Here is an 18,683-nt window from a genome sequence, read left to right as displayed (position 1 = left end):
CTGGTGGCGGCGTTATCTCTCGATAAAGCTGGAACATTCGCGTGCGGCGCGAAATCTTAACAAAACGATCTACTACAATCGAGAAGTCTCTCGAACACTGCTTCGCGGGCAGCCTCGAGCGTTGATAACCGCCCTTGCTGGTCAAACCCAAAAAACATCAAAATATGATAAGAAGTGGGCGTGGCAATATGCGCGCAGAAGGGGGTCTGAAGAAGATATCCCACACATCTGCCTACATGAGCATCAACATGACAATAGGAGAACTCAAGCAATGCGATCGCCTTCTCTCGAAAACAGTCGCGTTTAACTGCATTGCAATATCAAATTTATGCAAGCACTGCACATAGAACAGAGGGAGCTGGTTAAGCCTTTGTGATGTGAATATAGAAAAATATAGAAAACAATGTTCAAATATGCGAATGCCTTCTGACTATTACACACATTCATCATAATTCAAAAGACGTCATCAAAGCTGTCAAGTGTTTTGCTTTTCATGTCCGTCTGATGCAAGTTGAACAATCACTCATTTTGAATGACGTCATGCTTTTCAGCAATTCGCTTTCACCGAGGTACAGAATAACTGTTGTCAACTTTCTCATGATTCTCTTTTTTACTAAATTCAATACCAGAGAATATGGGACATTTATGAAACCAGATGGTATCAGTGACATATTTCTTGGGTGACTGTAACTGGCTTTGTTCCAACTTACTATCTTCCCTGGTAATGTATGGCCGCAATTCCTTTTCTGTGTGGAGTATTAATGCGTGCTGGCAACTTCTAATGTGCATGGACTTGCGATTTGCAGAAATACCTCTGAGGGAAATCCGCGCTTCGGCGTCTAAAGGCGCCAGAGAAAAGACTCAAAACCAAGCATCTATATTTCAGAGCGTGTTCTTTCACTCACGTTCTCTTCTTCTTCGTCGTTACCGAAAGTCCTTCGATGTGCGTGACATTCTCGCGGGAGGTTCAAACAATTTACAACCTCTATAAGTTAAATTGATTTTTATGCGCTCATGCGCAAAACTCGAAACGTTGAGTTCAACATCGAAATGCTAAAAATGTTTGCTTTTGTTTCGTCATGTTGATGCATGCGTCATTGATGTATGACCAATTTTATGTTATTGTGGTCAATTTACATTACGCACAGAATGCTTTCAGGATATGCGTTCTACATATTTCCTGGCTGGATCATTCGCTATAGGACGACAACGTATCGTAAAGATTCGCAGGTCTTGTGTATTATTGCTGTTTTATTCCTTATTAAAGAAAGCCATAGTTTCACCGCAAGGACGAAACAATTGCATAGCTATGTAAATGCGCTGAATGAAGCACAGACGAGAAACGTAACAGGGGACAGGACAAGTGGTGCGCAATCTTTCAACTGTTTATTTTCGTAAAAGCACGTCAAAGATATACACAAAAAACACTGAAGATAACAAGGACTATATTGCAACGTGTTGTTCATCGAACGAGGTCATTTTGGTGCTATCATGCTCCGCATGTGTATTCCTAACTAATGTGGCGGTTGTCAATAAAGTTAAATGCTGCCTCACTAAGGGCAATAGATGCAGAGCTCACGTGATTGTGTGATTTAAACATGAAAAATGCCTCCATGATTTCGCGTGTTCTTTTAGACCTGCAGTGTGCCAACGTCTGCGTTTGGTTAAAAATGGGATCACATCCGCATCTTGCGCAATGAGTAGCTAAGTGCCCTGGTGACTGCAGCATTTCTGTGGCGTACCTATGTTCTCTTAATCTTGTGTTTATGCAACGCCCAGTCTGCCCAATATAGCATTTTCCGCACGTGAACGGAATTTTGCGCACCACTTGTCCTGTCCCCTGTTACGTTTCTCGTCTGTGCTTCATTCAGCGCATTTACATAGCTATGCCATACCAACTAGCCCAAATTGAAGCTTTGCTGAACGAAACAATTAATGAGACAGCAACAAAGTGGGATGTTATTCGAAGAAAGTCTAGCTGCTCACGTCAAACACCATGTATACTACGCATGACTGAGGTAGAGTCCGTTACGAATGTTGAGGGCCCAGACACCTTGGTACCATGAGATCTCGTGTCGCATGGAGGGTCTCTTTCCTACGCGACGCCTGCTCATTATTGAAGCAAAGTCATCCACGTGGACGGTACAGACAGCAGCATGTACCGCATTATTCATAGGGCAGCGCCTACACGGCTAGGTGGAAGACAATGCTGTAATTGTGGAGGAGCCTACTAAAATGAAGACAGATTACTTGCATACTTATCTATGCAAATAGGAACTAGGAGAGTGCACTTCGGCTGCATCTTATCAGGTAACTCTCCAGGAGCATCTCCTGAAAAGTCGTGTGCTTTTCCTAGATCGCTTGTTAGGTGAACTGCTGATATGGTTTATTGAATCCTGTGTCTAGCAACACCTGTCGAACAACAGCAACTGCTGTTGTTGGACTCCGCCTCCAAGTGAAGTGGTGACACAAAGAATATGCTGCACAAATTGTAAGGATGACACAAAACATGAGCTGCAGCAGTGTGGTCGACTAGGCCGGTTAATTCTTTATGAAAGGGAACAAAACAACGTTTGGATAGGAGAAAGTGAATACGGCAGACAAGGCGCTGCTGATCCTCACAGCCTTGTCTGTCGTCTCGCCTAATCTGCAGGACTGACTACGAAGAAGAAAAAAACTCGCCTGCTTTCTCTAAGATGACTCGAAGGCGAAAGTCATTTTCTTCGTCGATGTTTTGATATACCCCCCGTCCTGCGAAAATTTTCTGCACCAACGTGGTACCTCCAAACCGGAGGCATTCGTACCTCCAATCTGGAGGCGTTTTAAGCTCTCTGCAGTTCACCTCGGGGGGAGGGGGGTTTGCACTGCCTCCGCAATCGGCCTACTTTTAAGCGGCAATGTCACGTGCTGACGTCATCAGGTGACTTCACGTTGTGTGACACCATACTGACGTCCTGATGACGTCATGTGCTGGTGTCATCACGTGCTGATATTTTCGTCACTTGTGTTGACACCGCCGACGCAGGACGTCGATGGTCAATTTAGGTGTTTGAGGAGCCATCTTAGGCTTTCGCCTTAATAAGCAAAACTTGTCTTTCGCCTTCCGGTGGTCTGGAGTAAATCCATACGGGAGTGCGTGACTTTTGTGGTGTACAGCCGTAGCGCGTACCTCGTAATTGTATGCAGACGTCGAGCGGTAAAACCATGCAATGCCTTCAATGTTCCCAACATCTTCACCCTGGTTGAACACAAGGAATGGACGCAAGGTTTGTCTAATAAGGAGTGGGAAATTTGTTTAATTAGGAGTGGTAAATTTTACTTTGCTTAGTTTTCGTTCGCACAGCAGCCGCGCCGTCATACGGCGTAGCTTCGAGTTACCCTTCAGTCAGCAACGGTTGGATGAAGCATTCATGTCGAATGCCAACTCTGGCGCAGTAACAGTATGGTCCGCAGTCGCGTGATCTACGGCAAGGCTAGAAAAATGAGAAAAAAGTATTTTTTAGAATACTGCTTTAGGTTGCCATTGTGCTGTTCATTTATTCTTCATTACGCCCTCACAAGAGCAATGAGCAACCTATTTCTTACAATATCTTACGACTCGTGTGTTTCTCCGCAACTCCATTTTTTTAACACGAAAGTGTTTTATGCCGGGGTCCACCAAGACTTTCATGACGTATTTCCGTCACTGAAGTACGTCAGCAAAATGAATGCCCTCAGATGGCAAAGAAAAAAAAGCTATAAGAAGAAGTTCTGCTGACGGGAATCGAACCCACGACCTCTCGGTTCGCGACGATGGCTGGCGGTCGTTTAGCCCACTGAGCTACCGCCGAACACATTACGGAGGTGACATGAACGCGCCTTTTATCTTTCACACTTGCCTCTCACAGTGACTTTGGATGGATGGATGCTATGAGCGTCCCCTTTATTACGGCGCGGTGACATCTGTGCCGCCAGGCTCGAAAAAAACAAAAAACGCGCCGTTTTAACAACCGTCCAATTCGGCGCCTTTCCAATGCAAGTTTAATTTCGTCGACGTTTTAACACCGTGAGGTGGCTGTTTTAGCGCAAGCCTCGCTCATAGCATCCATCCAATCGACAAGTAACTCCGACGCTCGCCTGGCTGTCGCACCGCGTTCCCCGTTCGCCCTATGAGAAGTAACTGCCAGGCTAGAGAGAAGACACAACGCGCGTAGCGTTTCTCTTCGCATTTCACGGCGCTTTGGAGTGCATATCGAGCAAAAATGTTTATTATGTGCCTGTTGATGCCATCTTTGCGCGGGATTCACATATGCGGAGTCCACGTATATGTTAAGAACTTCAGCCACCGCAAGGGTTAAATCATGATCATGGGCGTTTGTCGTCGGTACGGAGATGTGCCACTTGGCGTCAAGGTGAGTGTGATGCGTCCACATCAAGCGGTGCTATATCTTTCAAACAGTAGACATTGTACAAACTCTCACATACCAGTGCACTATACACAATAAACTACTTCTGTGACGACACGTTTCACTTTCGTGTTATACCGATTCCTATGACAGAGGGATCAACCAACCATCTTTTTTTGTTGTGGCGCCGTATGTCATCCAAATGGCCAAGCTTCGTGTAGTGTGGGTGGAAAATGGCAACAAAATAACATCAATAATTGGTGGGGTTTAACGTCCCAAAAATGGCAAGAAAAAGAGACCAAAATAGGGTGAGAAAAAGAAGTATCGGTAACAAATGTCAAACCGATGAGTTCTTATACAACGCTTCTTAATGTTTTGCGAAAAATTGATTATCCATGATTGATACCATGTAGGCTAGAAGGTAGTTCTAATCTATCGCGACTCGTTGTAGAAAAGACTCTGAAAATGCTCTTTGTTTACACAAAAAAAACTTAGTTTATGGTGATGATGAATACGATGGTACGTATGTTGCAGTGATAAGGTGAATGAGTCGTAAATAACGACATGGTAGTACATTTAAGAAGATAAGGTCAATGGGAACAGTTTTAATTTAATTCTTTGAAGCATTTTGCATCCTGCCTCTCTGGAATATCCGGAACATTTCGTCCTGATATGCTGTTTTGATTTAGATTATAAATTTTGTCACTTCTTTTGATATCACTAGAAAAAGTAGTCTTTTTTAATTGCTTCTTGTATTTTTTACCTCGACATTTTGATATTTGCGAACGCTTTGTTTTTGGGCGCGTAGCAATTAAATTTGCTTGATTCTCTGATAAATATTGTTGAGTGTCATGTCCAGGCGTCCACGGTTCCGCACAGAACAAGATGTGTGTGTGTTTGTGAGTTTGTTTCGCCATTACTTGAGTCACAGGGGATGTCACGTGAATCATTCCGTATATTGTTTACAACTACAAATGTGAAATATAGATTTTTTCAGAGTATAGTTTCCTGATCGACCTGATGCAAGAAGGGAACTCATTCATGCAATTAATGTATATGTTTTAACACGAAGGTGTTTTATGCCGGGGTCCACCACGTCTCCACTGACGCATCTCTGTCAAGGATACGACGTTGCGAAATATAAAGACTAACATATGGCAAAGAAAAAACTATAAGAAGAAGTCCCGTCGCCGAGAGTCGAACTTACGACCTCTCGATCGCAAGCGCGCAGTGCGAACGGCGAGCTATTTGTGTACACCATTTGCCGGTGGCGGTACTCAGAGATCGGTGGTACAGCGTGTTTTCGTTATCACTAGAGACATGGCGCGAAGGGCTCGAAGAGCGTAGAGCACACTTTAAAAGTCGTCCCCCACGCGGATTAGCGCGCGCCCCGACAGGGCGTGGTCGCTCGTTTGGGCGTGATCGCTCGTACAAACCACCGAGATCTCGTGATCTCGGTGGTTTGTACGTTTTGCGCTCTGTCTGCAAGTTTCCGATGAGTGCACGGAGGTCACCTCGCTCACTTCAGCGGCCGCTTTTGCGAAAGGAGCGCGCTGCTCACACATAAATAAGTTACAACAGTGACAGTTCGCTCTCATCCTGTGTATGTTCGTTTCGCGCGTTCTTTCTGCTCGAGCAGCGCATTGCAAGTTTCGAGCGGCTTGCCGTTCTTCGCGTAACATTACAATTTGATGCTGTAGCATTTATTCCTTCGCGCTTGGGGCGAAAGAATGCACAGAAAACGCTGAACTACGTCTGTGAAGACACGTTTCATTTTCGTGTTATACCGATTTCTATGACAGAGGGATCAGCCATGTTTTTTCAAGATTCGCGGTATGGAGAAGCTCTGTCACACATGGTTTAAGGTATAGCTTAATTGACGCTGGAAACCTGAAATGACTTCTCAACATACGAAATTGCCATGTCATTTCGCAGCAGCCGTTGGGACACGATAACTTCCATCGCACTTTTGGGCGCTGATCAGCGATCGTTATTATCATGTGGTGACCTTTTTCGTTTTGTTAACGCGTCTGCTGCTGGCCTAAATGGCGAACGTAGGCAGATTTGGCTCCTGGTGCTAGTATATGTGTTGGCTATGCAGTCATCCTTGTTTCTCCTGAAGGTTCTGTTCCAGTTTGACTAAAACCTGCATATGTCATGTTGATCTTTTATAATGAAAATAAAAATGCTTAAACAATAGGCATAAGTAAGCCATTCAATGAGAAAAGGTAATTGAAGAATTTTTGTGACGTGCGTAGTGTCGTACATAGCAAAATTTTTCATTAAAAATAAGCATAGCTGTTTCAGCCGAGCAAACTCCTGTGTTGCGCATATAGATGCAAAATTATTGTTTCATATGATTGTTTTTTTTTGTGAGTCCGGCATACCCACATTGAGACTTATGGTTTCGTAAATAACATAACTATCAAGACAAGAGCGAGCGAAACGAGAAATACAAAGAACTCATTCAAAGCTGTCAGTCTAGCACATGAAAGAATGCGCATACGGTATTTACTGACAGGAAATGTTTTGTTACTTACTAGACCAACACACAGTGGGATGAAGGGGCGCTTCCTCACACCTGAGATATTCCTGTAAAACAATGGAGTGCGAATGGTAAACTGAGAAGCAGCGCGTGCACTGTGGCGCACTGCAGTGCGATTGCAAAAATCTAACTGTCGAACATATTCAAGCTTAGAACAAGTATATAGAAAAAGTTAACGCTCCTGTGCGTGGATGGGTGCATGCAACAACGTTTATGGAAGGCTGCAGGTACATTGACTTTTGCCATTTCTATGCACTATTGCCGCGGAAGAGGCCGCAAACACAGTTAATGGTAAATGAAACATTTATGTTGCATAGCAAAACAGGAGAGAGATAGGAAAAGCCGGGATGTTAACCGGTTTAGAGTAACTGGAGCGGTACCCTACGCTGAGGAAACGGAATGGGAGAATTTCAATGTTAGAAGAATCTAGAAGGTGAGCAAGAAAGAAAGGCAGAACACACACAAAACGTCGCAGTCCGTTGGTCTTGTGAAGTATACGGCATCACTGTCGGTCTACAGCCGCTTGTCCGAGTCTGTTGGTTGGATGGATGGATGGATGGATGGATAGATGGATGGATGCAAATGTTTACCGACAATCCTGACGTGCGTGACTCAGCACGCACCGGGCCACTCCCCCTTTGGGACAGTCCGGCCAAACACAACCGCCGCATCGTGGGCCCTCTGGACAGCCAATAGTTCAGTCTGTTGTCAATAAAAATTCGGTGATGCCTTTATCGCCTTCATCCTGCATGACTTTTCAAGATGGTTTCTTTTTATCACTTATGCGCGAAATATTTTGGTACACACGATTAGTTTCGTCAAGGCGGTGCCATGTTTAACGGGATATTGGACATGGGTCGTTTTAGAATTAATTTCGAAATACCTTTTCACTATTGTAGGAAGGCTTGCCGCCAGCAGATAACTATCGCATGCAATTTTAGTGAATAGTTGAATTCGTTTAATGTCTAAATTCGTTTAATGTGTAAAATCGTTTAATGTATAAATACACCATGGTCTATTTCAACACTTTCGCTTCCTTAGGTGGGCCTCCAGAACCTTGGAATCAAGATATGTAAGTTGGACGCGCGTATAGACAATCGATCATAATGCCTGTCGCAAAGGGCTTATTCTATTTATTCTATTCTGAGTGCTCTCTTTCTTAACATTCCTTTTGCTTAAGTCGTCGCGGTGTCTCTGGCCGACACCTGCTTTCCTATGGGGTGTTGGGGTGCTCGAGACATCTGTGTAATATGCCTATGAACTGGATTATGGCAGGGCTTACTAACCTTTGCGGGACCGGACAGCACCGACAATAAGAGAGAGAGAATGGGAGGCTCTCCTGACTGGGAAACCGAACAGAGACGTTCTGACAATGAAAGACAAAGGATCCTGCTTTGGCTCCCGAACCCAGTTGTATATATGTAAAATAAACTTCTTGTAGCAATAGAAACCTCAGTTTGATAAATGAATTGACATCGATCCTTTTTATAACACTGTTTGACTTCGGCGACATTGCGGATTATTGCTTTTTCCTGCTGCAACGTGACTCTGCAGACTTCACGTGAAATAAATCACATGCGAACTAATATAGTTGCCTTGTCTAAGCAAGGATGAGGCACTTGAATTACTGACAGGAGAGAAAGAAAAGGTCTCATACGCTGTTCGTTAACAACATAGGGCCACGTAGGCACTGTGTATAATGGAAACGAGCGCGGAAAATAACTTCCAACATCATGCTTGACTCTACAGCTACATATGATGCATGTAAATTGTGTTTACATGAAATGTTCCCTCATAGAGTCTTGCATATTTAAACCTTATGTGCTTGAAATGTCTATATCTTCGGAGTCCACAAAACTGCGTAATTGTTTTTAGTGCATGGTTCAGATGAAAGAAATGTCTGTCATTGATAAAGCGTTCCTTTCTTAAAGAGTAAGTTGCAATATTGGTGGCCTAGGCAAATACCTTTTGTGATGGAGTTCTTGAGAGCAATTAAATTGAATGGAGCGATAATTCTACAATTTATTATTGACATGACGTTGTCCTCGTTGAGACACATTAAGTTTGGATATTCTTTCTATAACCTACGTATTTTTCTTCAGTATTTATATTTGCAGAGAACGAGAAGCGGGAAAGAGAAGAAATACTGACATACTAGAACGTAGGTTTTACTGGAGTACTTTTAACGTTTCACTGGAGTAGCTTTCTTAGAATTCCCGCTAAACAATGTCGCGGAAGTCTGATAGGTCAGATCTGAAAAGAGCAAGTCATTTGGTTACGGGTTCCATTTTTATGATTCTGTTTGTTCTGTTTGTGCTTTCCGGTGGGAAATTTGCAGCCAACCTTGCAAGTGGCCGCCGTCGAAACATATATAAAAGCAACGAAGATTGTTCTTCATGTTCTCGGTACGCGATGACTGCACGTCGAATTTTTATTTCTCAGATCGTCAAACACTCCACATATCTAAATAAGGTATTTGCACTAGTTGCGTTGACTACTAAGGCAAAAAGCCTACCCTGCGCGGCCACCCTACATGACTACCCCACGTGGCTATTGGATACGGCTGCCTCCAAGCCTCTATGATACGCTTGGGATCTCTATCACACGCGATATACTACGCTTTATAAATTATACCGATCGCGGCAATAACATAGAGGAGTCAGCAACTTTTTAGAAACTACTCTCCGTTAGTAAAGGACATAGCTTATGTTTCGTTGGAGGACTCAATGCGACAGTGCTACGTGGAAACACACTAGCAAAAATGAAACAGGACAGAAAGAGCCGCGTAGATAACTTGACCGGTAGAAGCAGCGAGAACATTACTTACTCCACCAGGATTGTGAGTGCGATCATTAGTGCAAGTGCAGACTTCACAACCGTCATTGTCATCCTGCTTGCTGCTCAATTTCTTTTGTTCAGATAGCAATATTGAGCTGAAACGTTCATGTACGTAGATATAAGCAGAGAGGGTGGTATAGTGAATGCAAAGGATCTAATACATCTTTTCTCGAGTGGCGTCATGTCGACAAAACAGAGCGATCGGTAAATGCCTACGGTTTCCTCTCGAAAACCGTTAGGTTAAAGTACATTGATATATCAATTTTATATATCACACATACTGCAGGGGAAAAATGTTAGGTCTTGTGAAGTAAATATATCGGGAAAAAATAGAATACAATGTCCTGGTGTGCCTCGGCATGAATGAAGATATGTTGACATTGTCGCAGATTTATTCAATTAATTCAATAAAATGTTCGATATCCATCTCTAGAAACACTATAATGCTAGAATAGAAGCAAAAAGTTGCTTTTAGAGCAGCTTGAGAAAGGGCTGTGCCCCTACTGCATTTAACCACACATGCTCGACACATTTCATGCATCCCTACATTAATAGAAACAGGATTGCATCGATACACAAAGTGTGTTTTGAAAAACATTTCAAAGGGCGAACTAATATGCGTTTTAGAAATATTTTTGCGCTACTCCGTGAATAGAAGACAAGCACAGCTTGCACAAGTCCGTGAAACAGCCTATCAGCAGGACAGAGTGTTCCTTCCTGGTGTTCGAATATCAACAGCTCCACTAGACGGAGTCTGTTAAAGCACTCCATCGTCTTTGTAGTCTAAGTGTAACATACGCGTCTGCATACATTATAACCAACATTTTTCATTTAGGCATTACTCACCGAGAGATCTGCCTTTTTCACTAACAATGCAGGCATTTTCCTCAGAGAATCAGGCTTAACTAACGTTATGAAACAGTGCATCTTTCGAGGAGCATAAGAATATATAAAACCACTCTAGGGTTGGAGGGACCAGGTACATTGGTATCAGGAAATCTGGCATCGCATGGACGTCGCTTACCTGCGACGCCTACGGAAATAATTACTACAGCCTAGTTCCTTGTGTGGATCCCACAGAGGACCGTGTAGGATGCCTACGCAACTGAGGCGCCGCGCGAAAACTATTCTTGCCCACGTTGTTGCGCGTACCATCTCCCCTAGAGGACCAGGCTGTAGTCATCATATGATGAGAGCAGTCGTCTACGATGAGTGAGTGAATGAATAAACTTTATTTACAACTGGTCCGGCAGATTTCGCTCGGGCTAGGCTGGGGGAAGAGGGGATGAACCCCTGTCCCGTCCCACCCTCCGTCAATGATGACGGGATATTATTTGTATGGTTACATGATGTGGAAGTGCCTGAAACAGCACACTCCGACTACATCTTATCAGACCAAGAGAGAAGCTCAGTGGAAGAGAGAGGTTTGCATCGATCAGAAATCGTTGCATTGGGATTATCTTTAGAGCCAACGTTTCGACAAGTGGACTTGTCTTCTTCAAAGCAGTAACAGTGTTACTTAGCAGCGTGTATGTGTGCTTTTTGCTCACCATCACCAGGAACGAAACCAGAGGAGAACAGAGCAAGTGCAAAAAGGGAAAAAAAGCACAATAGGGGATATTGAGATAGCTTGGGGAGTAAAATGGAGTGAATAAGGAGGAAAACTTAAATAAAAGGGAGAAAACAGGTTTGTGCGGAACAGGTACCTGGGTTGCAAGCGGGTTATCTTCGAGACGACAGGGTACAGGGGACAGAGAGTGAGGAGGTGGCTTTGCGCTGAGTCTTGATAAGCTGGGGATCAGGAAAATTGCCCGATGTATTACGCCAAAATATACATCACACATGAGCAGCAACTGCGAAGGCACAGGAATTTCATGTTCACAACGGTTAGAACTGAGATACAAGGCTTAATTCTGATTGGTTGTAATTGTGTACCTAGTGTATCGGACAGATTCAAGAATTCTATTCGAAAAGTTTGTGCCTGGGTATTTGGTGGAGTGTATTAACCTTGTGCATTATATACAATTTTAGTCTTTCTCGACAAGAAGTATGACAGGAGTACGTAAACTTTGAGTTCAGCTATGTTGCGACCTCCCACATTTTAAAGTGCTGTGCCACTGCTTTCGGTAATTTATGTGCTGTGTCCGCTAGACTGCCGTTTAATCTAACATTAATGGTTGTCCTTATTCTCCGATGTATTGCATATGATTAAGGGAACGTTTGACCATGTAAATAACGTTTAAACTAGCACGTCTAAAAGTAGGTTTTACGTCATGGACGCAAGAACTTCAGATGCATTTAACTATAGTGATCATTTTGAAGGTGTTTCCCAGTTTTACATCCGGGACATGAACTAGCCGTGATGTGGGAGGTAATGTGAGGGCTTACTTTTGCATTCGCCAACAAGTCTTACCGTATTTACTGGAATCTAGGCCGCCCACGATTGTAGGCCAACCCCCGAAATTTTGCAAGGCCAGAAAAAAACAACTTAGTCATGGTGCTCGAATCTAAGCCGACCCCGCTACTTTCGCACATCGTTTTTTCGGAAAAAAACATCGGCTTAGATTCGAGTGAATACCGTAAATGTTTCTGTTATGGAGATGGGTTCATCATGTAAAATCCAGTTTAGATGACAGTGCTCGCTACGTTGAGCCTGACAATCTTATACTGACATCGGCCAGCAAAACATTACTTACAACTTATAACATTACTTACAACTAACAGACAAGAAAGTCAAGGAAAGCATAGGGGATGTTATTTGTGGTAATTATGATGTAACTGTGAAGAAAGTAACGTGGATTAAAGGATAACTTGTCGCTGCCGGGAACGAACCTGCGATTTTTAAATGACGCGTCCGAAGTTCTACCAACTGAGAAACAGCGGCGGTTCAACTTTTTGGGTTCGACTTTTGTTCGACTTTTCGGGGTTATATATGTGCATTTATATTTGGGAGTATTAGTTAGCGCCGCTAGTAGCCATGACGGCGAGTGTAGAACACTCTCTGATGTAATAATAGTCTTGTGTTATACATTAAAGTGAATCAACAGTGAATAGGCAAACCAAGAAGGAATGAAAAGCTTAAGCGTAAATCAAGATGGAATCAAGTGAAATAAGTGTGAATCAGAATACATCAACGTGAATCAAGAGTGGATCGAAGTACGCTAAGGTAAGTCAAGTGACTCAAGTGGGATACAAGTGAGTTGTGAGTGCGCAACAGAGCATATGCTTTCGCGGCTTGCTTTTTGCTTTAGCTCAGGGGACCCGGTGACCTTTAAATTTTTTCCTGCATTAATCTTCAGCTGCGTGTGTATAACTTTATTTGGAACATCAAAATGTCTCATGCATCACCTCCATACACTTAGTTTATTTATGCATGTCCGTGGAGCTATATCTTTAATTCTAAGAAGACAGGGCGTGCAAACACGGACACAAAGATCTTGTGTCCGTGTTTGCACGGCCTGTCTTTTTAGAATGAATGCTTACCAACTAGCTCAGCTCTCTGTTATTCTAAGCTTCATATCTTTAAGTGTTTAAAGTCAGAGCTACGACACCAAGCCAATATGTGGTACCCATACACATGCATGTAAAATTGATACTCTCAAACCTATCTAATATATGTAGCGGCTTAATCTAGCGGTTTCCACCAAATCACTAAGCGGAGTGCCTAAAGAGGATGATTACCTTGTTTATGTACCCGTATTCAAATAGTGATAACTGATCATCCGAGAATAATTGTCACTTTGTTGTGGTGATCGAGCGGAATCTACGGATACTTCTATCGGTGAAATTAGATTGTGTCTGGCATGAACACGTCATGACGTGATCTTGAAACTCGTTTGTTAAAGGAAACATTCGTTTCGCTTGGCTATGGTCATGATTGACGGTTATTTTAATGGAGCACAAGTTAAGCACTTGATACTCGATTTAACATGTCGTTCTCATACGTACATTCCCTTATGGTGATAACAACGTTGTCGTCATCGGCTTCTTTTGTCATCTTCCTTCTTTATGACGTCATGGCTTCCGAAGCTTCCGCATTGCGAACGCTCGGAAGAATGCGCTCTAGTCTCTAGCTAACATCAATGAGCTAAGCACTGAAATTAAGGTTTATGCTGCCCATTTCGCCTACACAATAAGAATTTCGGGAAGGAAGTGCAAACAGTTTCAAACAAATGTGCATGGCAATATACATGATTCATATAAATGTGACAAATGCTAAAAAAACATGCACGCAGGATCGGCTAACTGCTAGAAAAGCAATAATAATTATCCTATATATTAGTGCGCCTCATGTCATGAAACAATTACACCGCATAGTTTACCTCTCATATTCAATAACTAAGAAAATTCGCTCGACAAAGTGAACATATATGAAGAGACATTTTGTTGAATTTTTAGTGGCGCTGAGTCTAAATAAGTAAAAAACTTATTTAAGTTTTTAATACTTGGTAAAGCACAGTAGGCTTAAGAGCTTATCGTTGACCAGCCGGTGCAATCAGAACAGCTGAGCATGAAGGCACAACTACATTTACAACTGCCCCACCACGTCTAGACGATCACTGCTTAGCATAAAGAGTAATCTTCGAATGCGATAGAAAAAGGCATTGATACCGACGATTACGGTATGTTCTAGAAACTTCGTTGACAGCGTAGTTGGTTGTGAGGGAAAAATCAGTGTTGCCCGCGACCGAAAAATCGAGCAAGATGCAAATAAAATAAACGGTATAATACGGACGCCTAGGGGGCCCTTCGCTGCCCTCAAAAGGAAGAATAAATGCGTAGTGGGCGCATCGTAACTGTACTTGGAGTATGCATTCTATGATAATTTGAAACGGCCGATGTTACGCACACAAACGTTCGTTTGCGGATAGTCATAGGTCGACAAACTCACTCATGTGTCTGCTCAATCCGACTCAGTCAGACTGAGATCGGGCAGGGAGTCTCAGTGAGTCCAGGTGAATAATATGGTGAGTTGAGTCCGAGTGAGTCTGGATGAAGAAACTTTTCATGAGACTGAGTCCGGGTAAGTCCTGTTGAGTAAAACAATGGTCTGAATCTGAGTGAATCCTAAGCGCAAAATATATTTCTTGAGTGAGCTCCACCTTTTGTTGCCGACTTATGGTCCTATCTACTCATCTTTAGCATTACTATCAGCCTTATATTGGCTTACGTTTGTAGTCCAGTCAATTCACACATATCTCAGCACACTAGCATTCATGCGCCACTTCAACATGTATTAATCAGAGGCGTGAGTTAGGGGAAGGGGTGCCATGATCAATCACCCTCCGCAAACTCTTTTATGGGAACTTCTTGATGAAAATATCTCATGTGAGTCGCGCATGTCATAAAAATGTCCTTACTGCATCGATATTTGATATTCATGGTATATATGATGACAATTCGTATTTGAAGCTACAAGATCAAAAGGAATATCGTAGGGCACTGATTACGTGAGATATTGGCATTAAAGAGGATTGACACCATGAAGAAAGAGCCAATTTTACGCCAACGGACTCATGAGTCGACTCACTCAGACTCAAGTGAAGGCGTTAGTCTGAGTGAGTCCGGCTGAGAAAAAGTTTGTGAATTTAGGCACGAGTGAGTCTGGCTGAGTAACATTTTGGTGAGTCTGAGTCCGAGTGAGCCCTCAGAACAAAATATATTTTTTGAGTGAGTCTCAGTGAGCTCCATTATTTTTGCCGACCTATGGGCACAGTTGAGCCATGCACCGAGTACTGAAGCCAGGCTAGCAAATGAAAGGGCGATCCGCATGGGGCCCGATTACACTATCGCGTTCTATATACTCTTGGAGGCGAAGGTGAAGCGTCCTTCAAGTTTCCGTACACAAACATGCATGCGTACTCAGGAAGGCATCTCTTGTGCTTATTTCAGCTAAGTTTCAGGACTTCTAGGCGAATGCTTAATCTAGAATCGCCGTGTTAGCATGATGAACAATAGGTCCCGCCCGTAACAGAGCACGCTGACGTGGAATCCTAATGTTACCGGAGCGACCACATTGCGACATGAGTCGAACAGAAAAACCAGCAGTTATCATGTATTGGGTGCACCGTATTAAAACCCAGGAGGCCAAAACGATTCCAGTACATCAGACTGCACGTGCCTCATAATTACATCTTTGCATTGGCTAGTAAAACGATACAATTTTACACACCTGTTCGACGTCTTCAACACAGCCGCGCTTGAACAATTACCATGAAATGTCTCTGAAGAGTGGTACTAAATTTTATTGTCCTTGGGGTTTCCTGGAGTGTCATTGTACATGTCATCCACCTCATAGTACAATCGAGGTTTTTCCCTTCTAATTCCAGTCGTTGATTAGGCCGCATTTAGGTCCTTTGCTGGTTTGGACGCACTGACACTGCGGTTGGCATATCGGGTCATGGAGGTGCCTGCAAGGCTAGAAAGGCAGAAGAAAACATGCGTAATGTTGAGATGAGTGCCTCCAATTCAGTTATATCATTTATACAGTTCTTCATTGAGCCTTAGTAGGCCTAGCACAATATTTCTATCTTTCAAGATCATTTAAGACTAATCGATGTTTTCCTAAAGGAATCGTTTCCTATACTGTTGTATCGGCCGATTTAGCCGCTGGCCGGAAGCAACGCCGCTAAGCAACATCGCTGCAGTATCTGTTGCACAAGCTCTTGTCCACACCTGGATCGCTCGTTAGGGCGTGCCACACGCTATAAGGACAGACCGAGGGAGATATTTCGAATCGTCCCTCTTTCAGGCTCTCTCCCGCCTTCTAGGCGTCTCACACATACGAACTACTGCTTATCACCTCAGTTCGAACAGCATGGTGGAACGCTTCCACCGTCAACTGAAGACATCACTGCGTGAGCAAGACTCAACAATTCCACAGCAGAGCGCCTGCCTCTGGTTCTACTAGGTCTTGGCTCTACGGTGAAAGAAGACACAGAGTGTTCATGCGCAGAGCTGGTTCACGGCACGACACTTCGCGTACCCGGCGAGTTATTTGCCTCGAAACCCACATCAGCTGAGCTACACTCTTACGCCGACCGCCTGCGAACTACTATGGCTACCGTTGTACCAACGCCGTTGCGTCATCATGGCAAGACCGTTTATATGAGCCCATATTACTCTATACCAGCCATGTCTCTATCCATCACGATGCTATTCGTCCTCCATTACAAAGACCTTACGACGGTCCTTTTGAAGTCCTCAAGAGCGACCCTAAGTACTCCACTCTCCTTGTCAAGGGACGCGAAGAGACGATATCTGTAGACAGTTTGAAGCCAGCTCACGTTGACGCTGGCAACGCCATATCAAGCAACTAAAGCGCTCGACGGCAATGCCTTCATCGCTAGGAGGTGAGCCATGTAGTGGGTATCGTGCATGCGATAGCGCTGTAGTGGGCAGTGTGCTTCGGTCCGCAAAAAAAAAAAGACGAAGAGACAGAGAAGCTTGTCTTTACTGAAAATACTTTTAAAAAGAACTTTTTTTTTCATAATATGACTTTTTGGCCAATCTCCAACAGTGGGGATGAGCCATGCAGTAGAGGATACTACTACTACTACTGCTTGTCTTCTGTGTTAACTCATTAGTTATAACTTTAACACTTCATATCAATTCTTGGTCCATCCCCCAGTGTGGGTATGAGCCATGTGTAGAGGCACATCATCATCATCATCATCATCATCATCAGCTCCGACGTCATGGCTGCGACATCAGCTTTGTTACCCCGCAAATAAATGTTTGCTTGCTTCAAGCCTTTTGTTCTCACACTGTTGTTTAGTTCGAGTTCAATTGTTCTAAAGCTTCTGCATTATTCTTGTCCTAAGTGTAACGAACATTTAGCCTTAATACTGCGGCCTCACTTCACTAATGCAACTTCCACGTATTACCTATTTTACTCTGTTTATTACACATCGTTTAATATCATTCCATACATTTCACGGTCACATAACGCGGCTTAGCAAACCAATTTTCATATAACCTCTCATGCAACACTGTTCGCGCTCATCTCTATCTGTTCAACATTCTGCAGACTCATTTAATTTTTCGGCCGCTGTCTTGGAGTATTGAAGGATAAAAAAGCGGAACCCATGTTGTGTCCTCGTGTTTTTGTATTTTAGTTGCGCTTATTTATTCTTCAATGTCATGACTCATTTCGCCCAAAAACAAGCTTTATTGAACGATGTACCTTGGTATATTTATCCGTTGTTTGCGTTGTATCATTCATATCATCATAAACAGCTTGTACAGACTTAAATATTGACTCAATATTAATGACAACACACAATAATAGCAAGGAAAGTATAGCGAGTGTTATTTGCAGTAATAAGAATATAAATGTGAAGAAAGTAAAGTGGACGAAAAGATAACTTGCCGCCGGCAGGGACCGAGCCTGCGACCTTCGAATAACGTGTCCGACGCTCTACCACTGAGCTACGGCGGCGGTCATCCTCCCGTCCACTTTATGGGGTATATATCTGGATATAAACCTAGGAGTGTTAGTCAGCGGCGAGTGTGGAACACTCTTTTTTCTGCCTGTTGGCGTCACGTAGCACGTGATCTAGCAGTGCAGTGTGCCGTTTTTCCGAAATTGTGAGAACGTCGTGCGTGCTGCAGCGTGTGTGGTGCATTGAATTCGTCATACCGAACAAGTGCTGCGTCCTTCAATGCAGTAGCAATTACGACTTGAAGTGCAAGGTTTGCGTTTTCCGATTTTCCAAGACGCGGAGCTGCGCTGAAAATGACTGCGCATGATTTCGCGTGACAACTTCACTCCTTCACAGAAGCCCAGGGTGAATTTTCCTACAGGATATTGTATATATACTTCGAGCGTGGTTAGAAGTACGACGGTCGGCACTTCTAGATATGCCAGTGACGAGGATGAGAAATGGCATGACCTTCGGAGGGAAGCGAACTGT

General features: G+C 43.5%; 1 protein-coding gene across 1 annotated transcript in view; it reads right to left on the bottom strand.

Annotated features, from left to right (window-relative positions):
• The window catches only part of LOC119372358 (uncharacterized), a 41,269-nt gene extending 31,414 nt beyond the window's left edge, over positions 1 to 9,855 (bottom strand). The window contains exons 1-2 of the mRNA XM_037642832.1: positions 9,758 to 9,855; positions 6,926 to 6,977 (exon numbers count right to left, since the gene is read on the bottom strand). Of these exons, the coding sequence (XP_037498760.1) occupies positions 6,926 to 6,977; positions 9,758 to 9,819 (114 nt within the window). The 5' untranslated portion in view covers positions 9,820 to 9,855. The remainder of the gene's footprint in view (positions 1 to 6,925; positions 6,978 to 9,757) is intronic.
• Positions 9,856 to 18,683: the final 8,828 nt, after the last annotated feature.

Source organism: Rhipicephalus sanguineus, chromosome 10 (genome assembly GCF_013339695.2).
Source record: "Rhipicephalus sanguineus isolate Rsan-2018 chromosome 10, BIME_Rsan_1.4, whole genome shotgun sequence".
Classification (NCBI taxonomy): domain Eukaryota; kingdom Metazoa; phylum Arthropoda; class Arachnida; order Ixodida; family Ixodidae; genus Rhipicephalus; species Rhipicephalus sanguineus.
The sequence above is the reverse complement of the archived record's forward strand: the minus strand, read 5'-3'. Positions and strand labels throughout refer to the sequence as shown.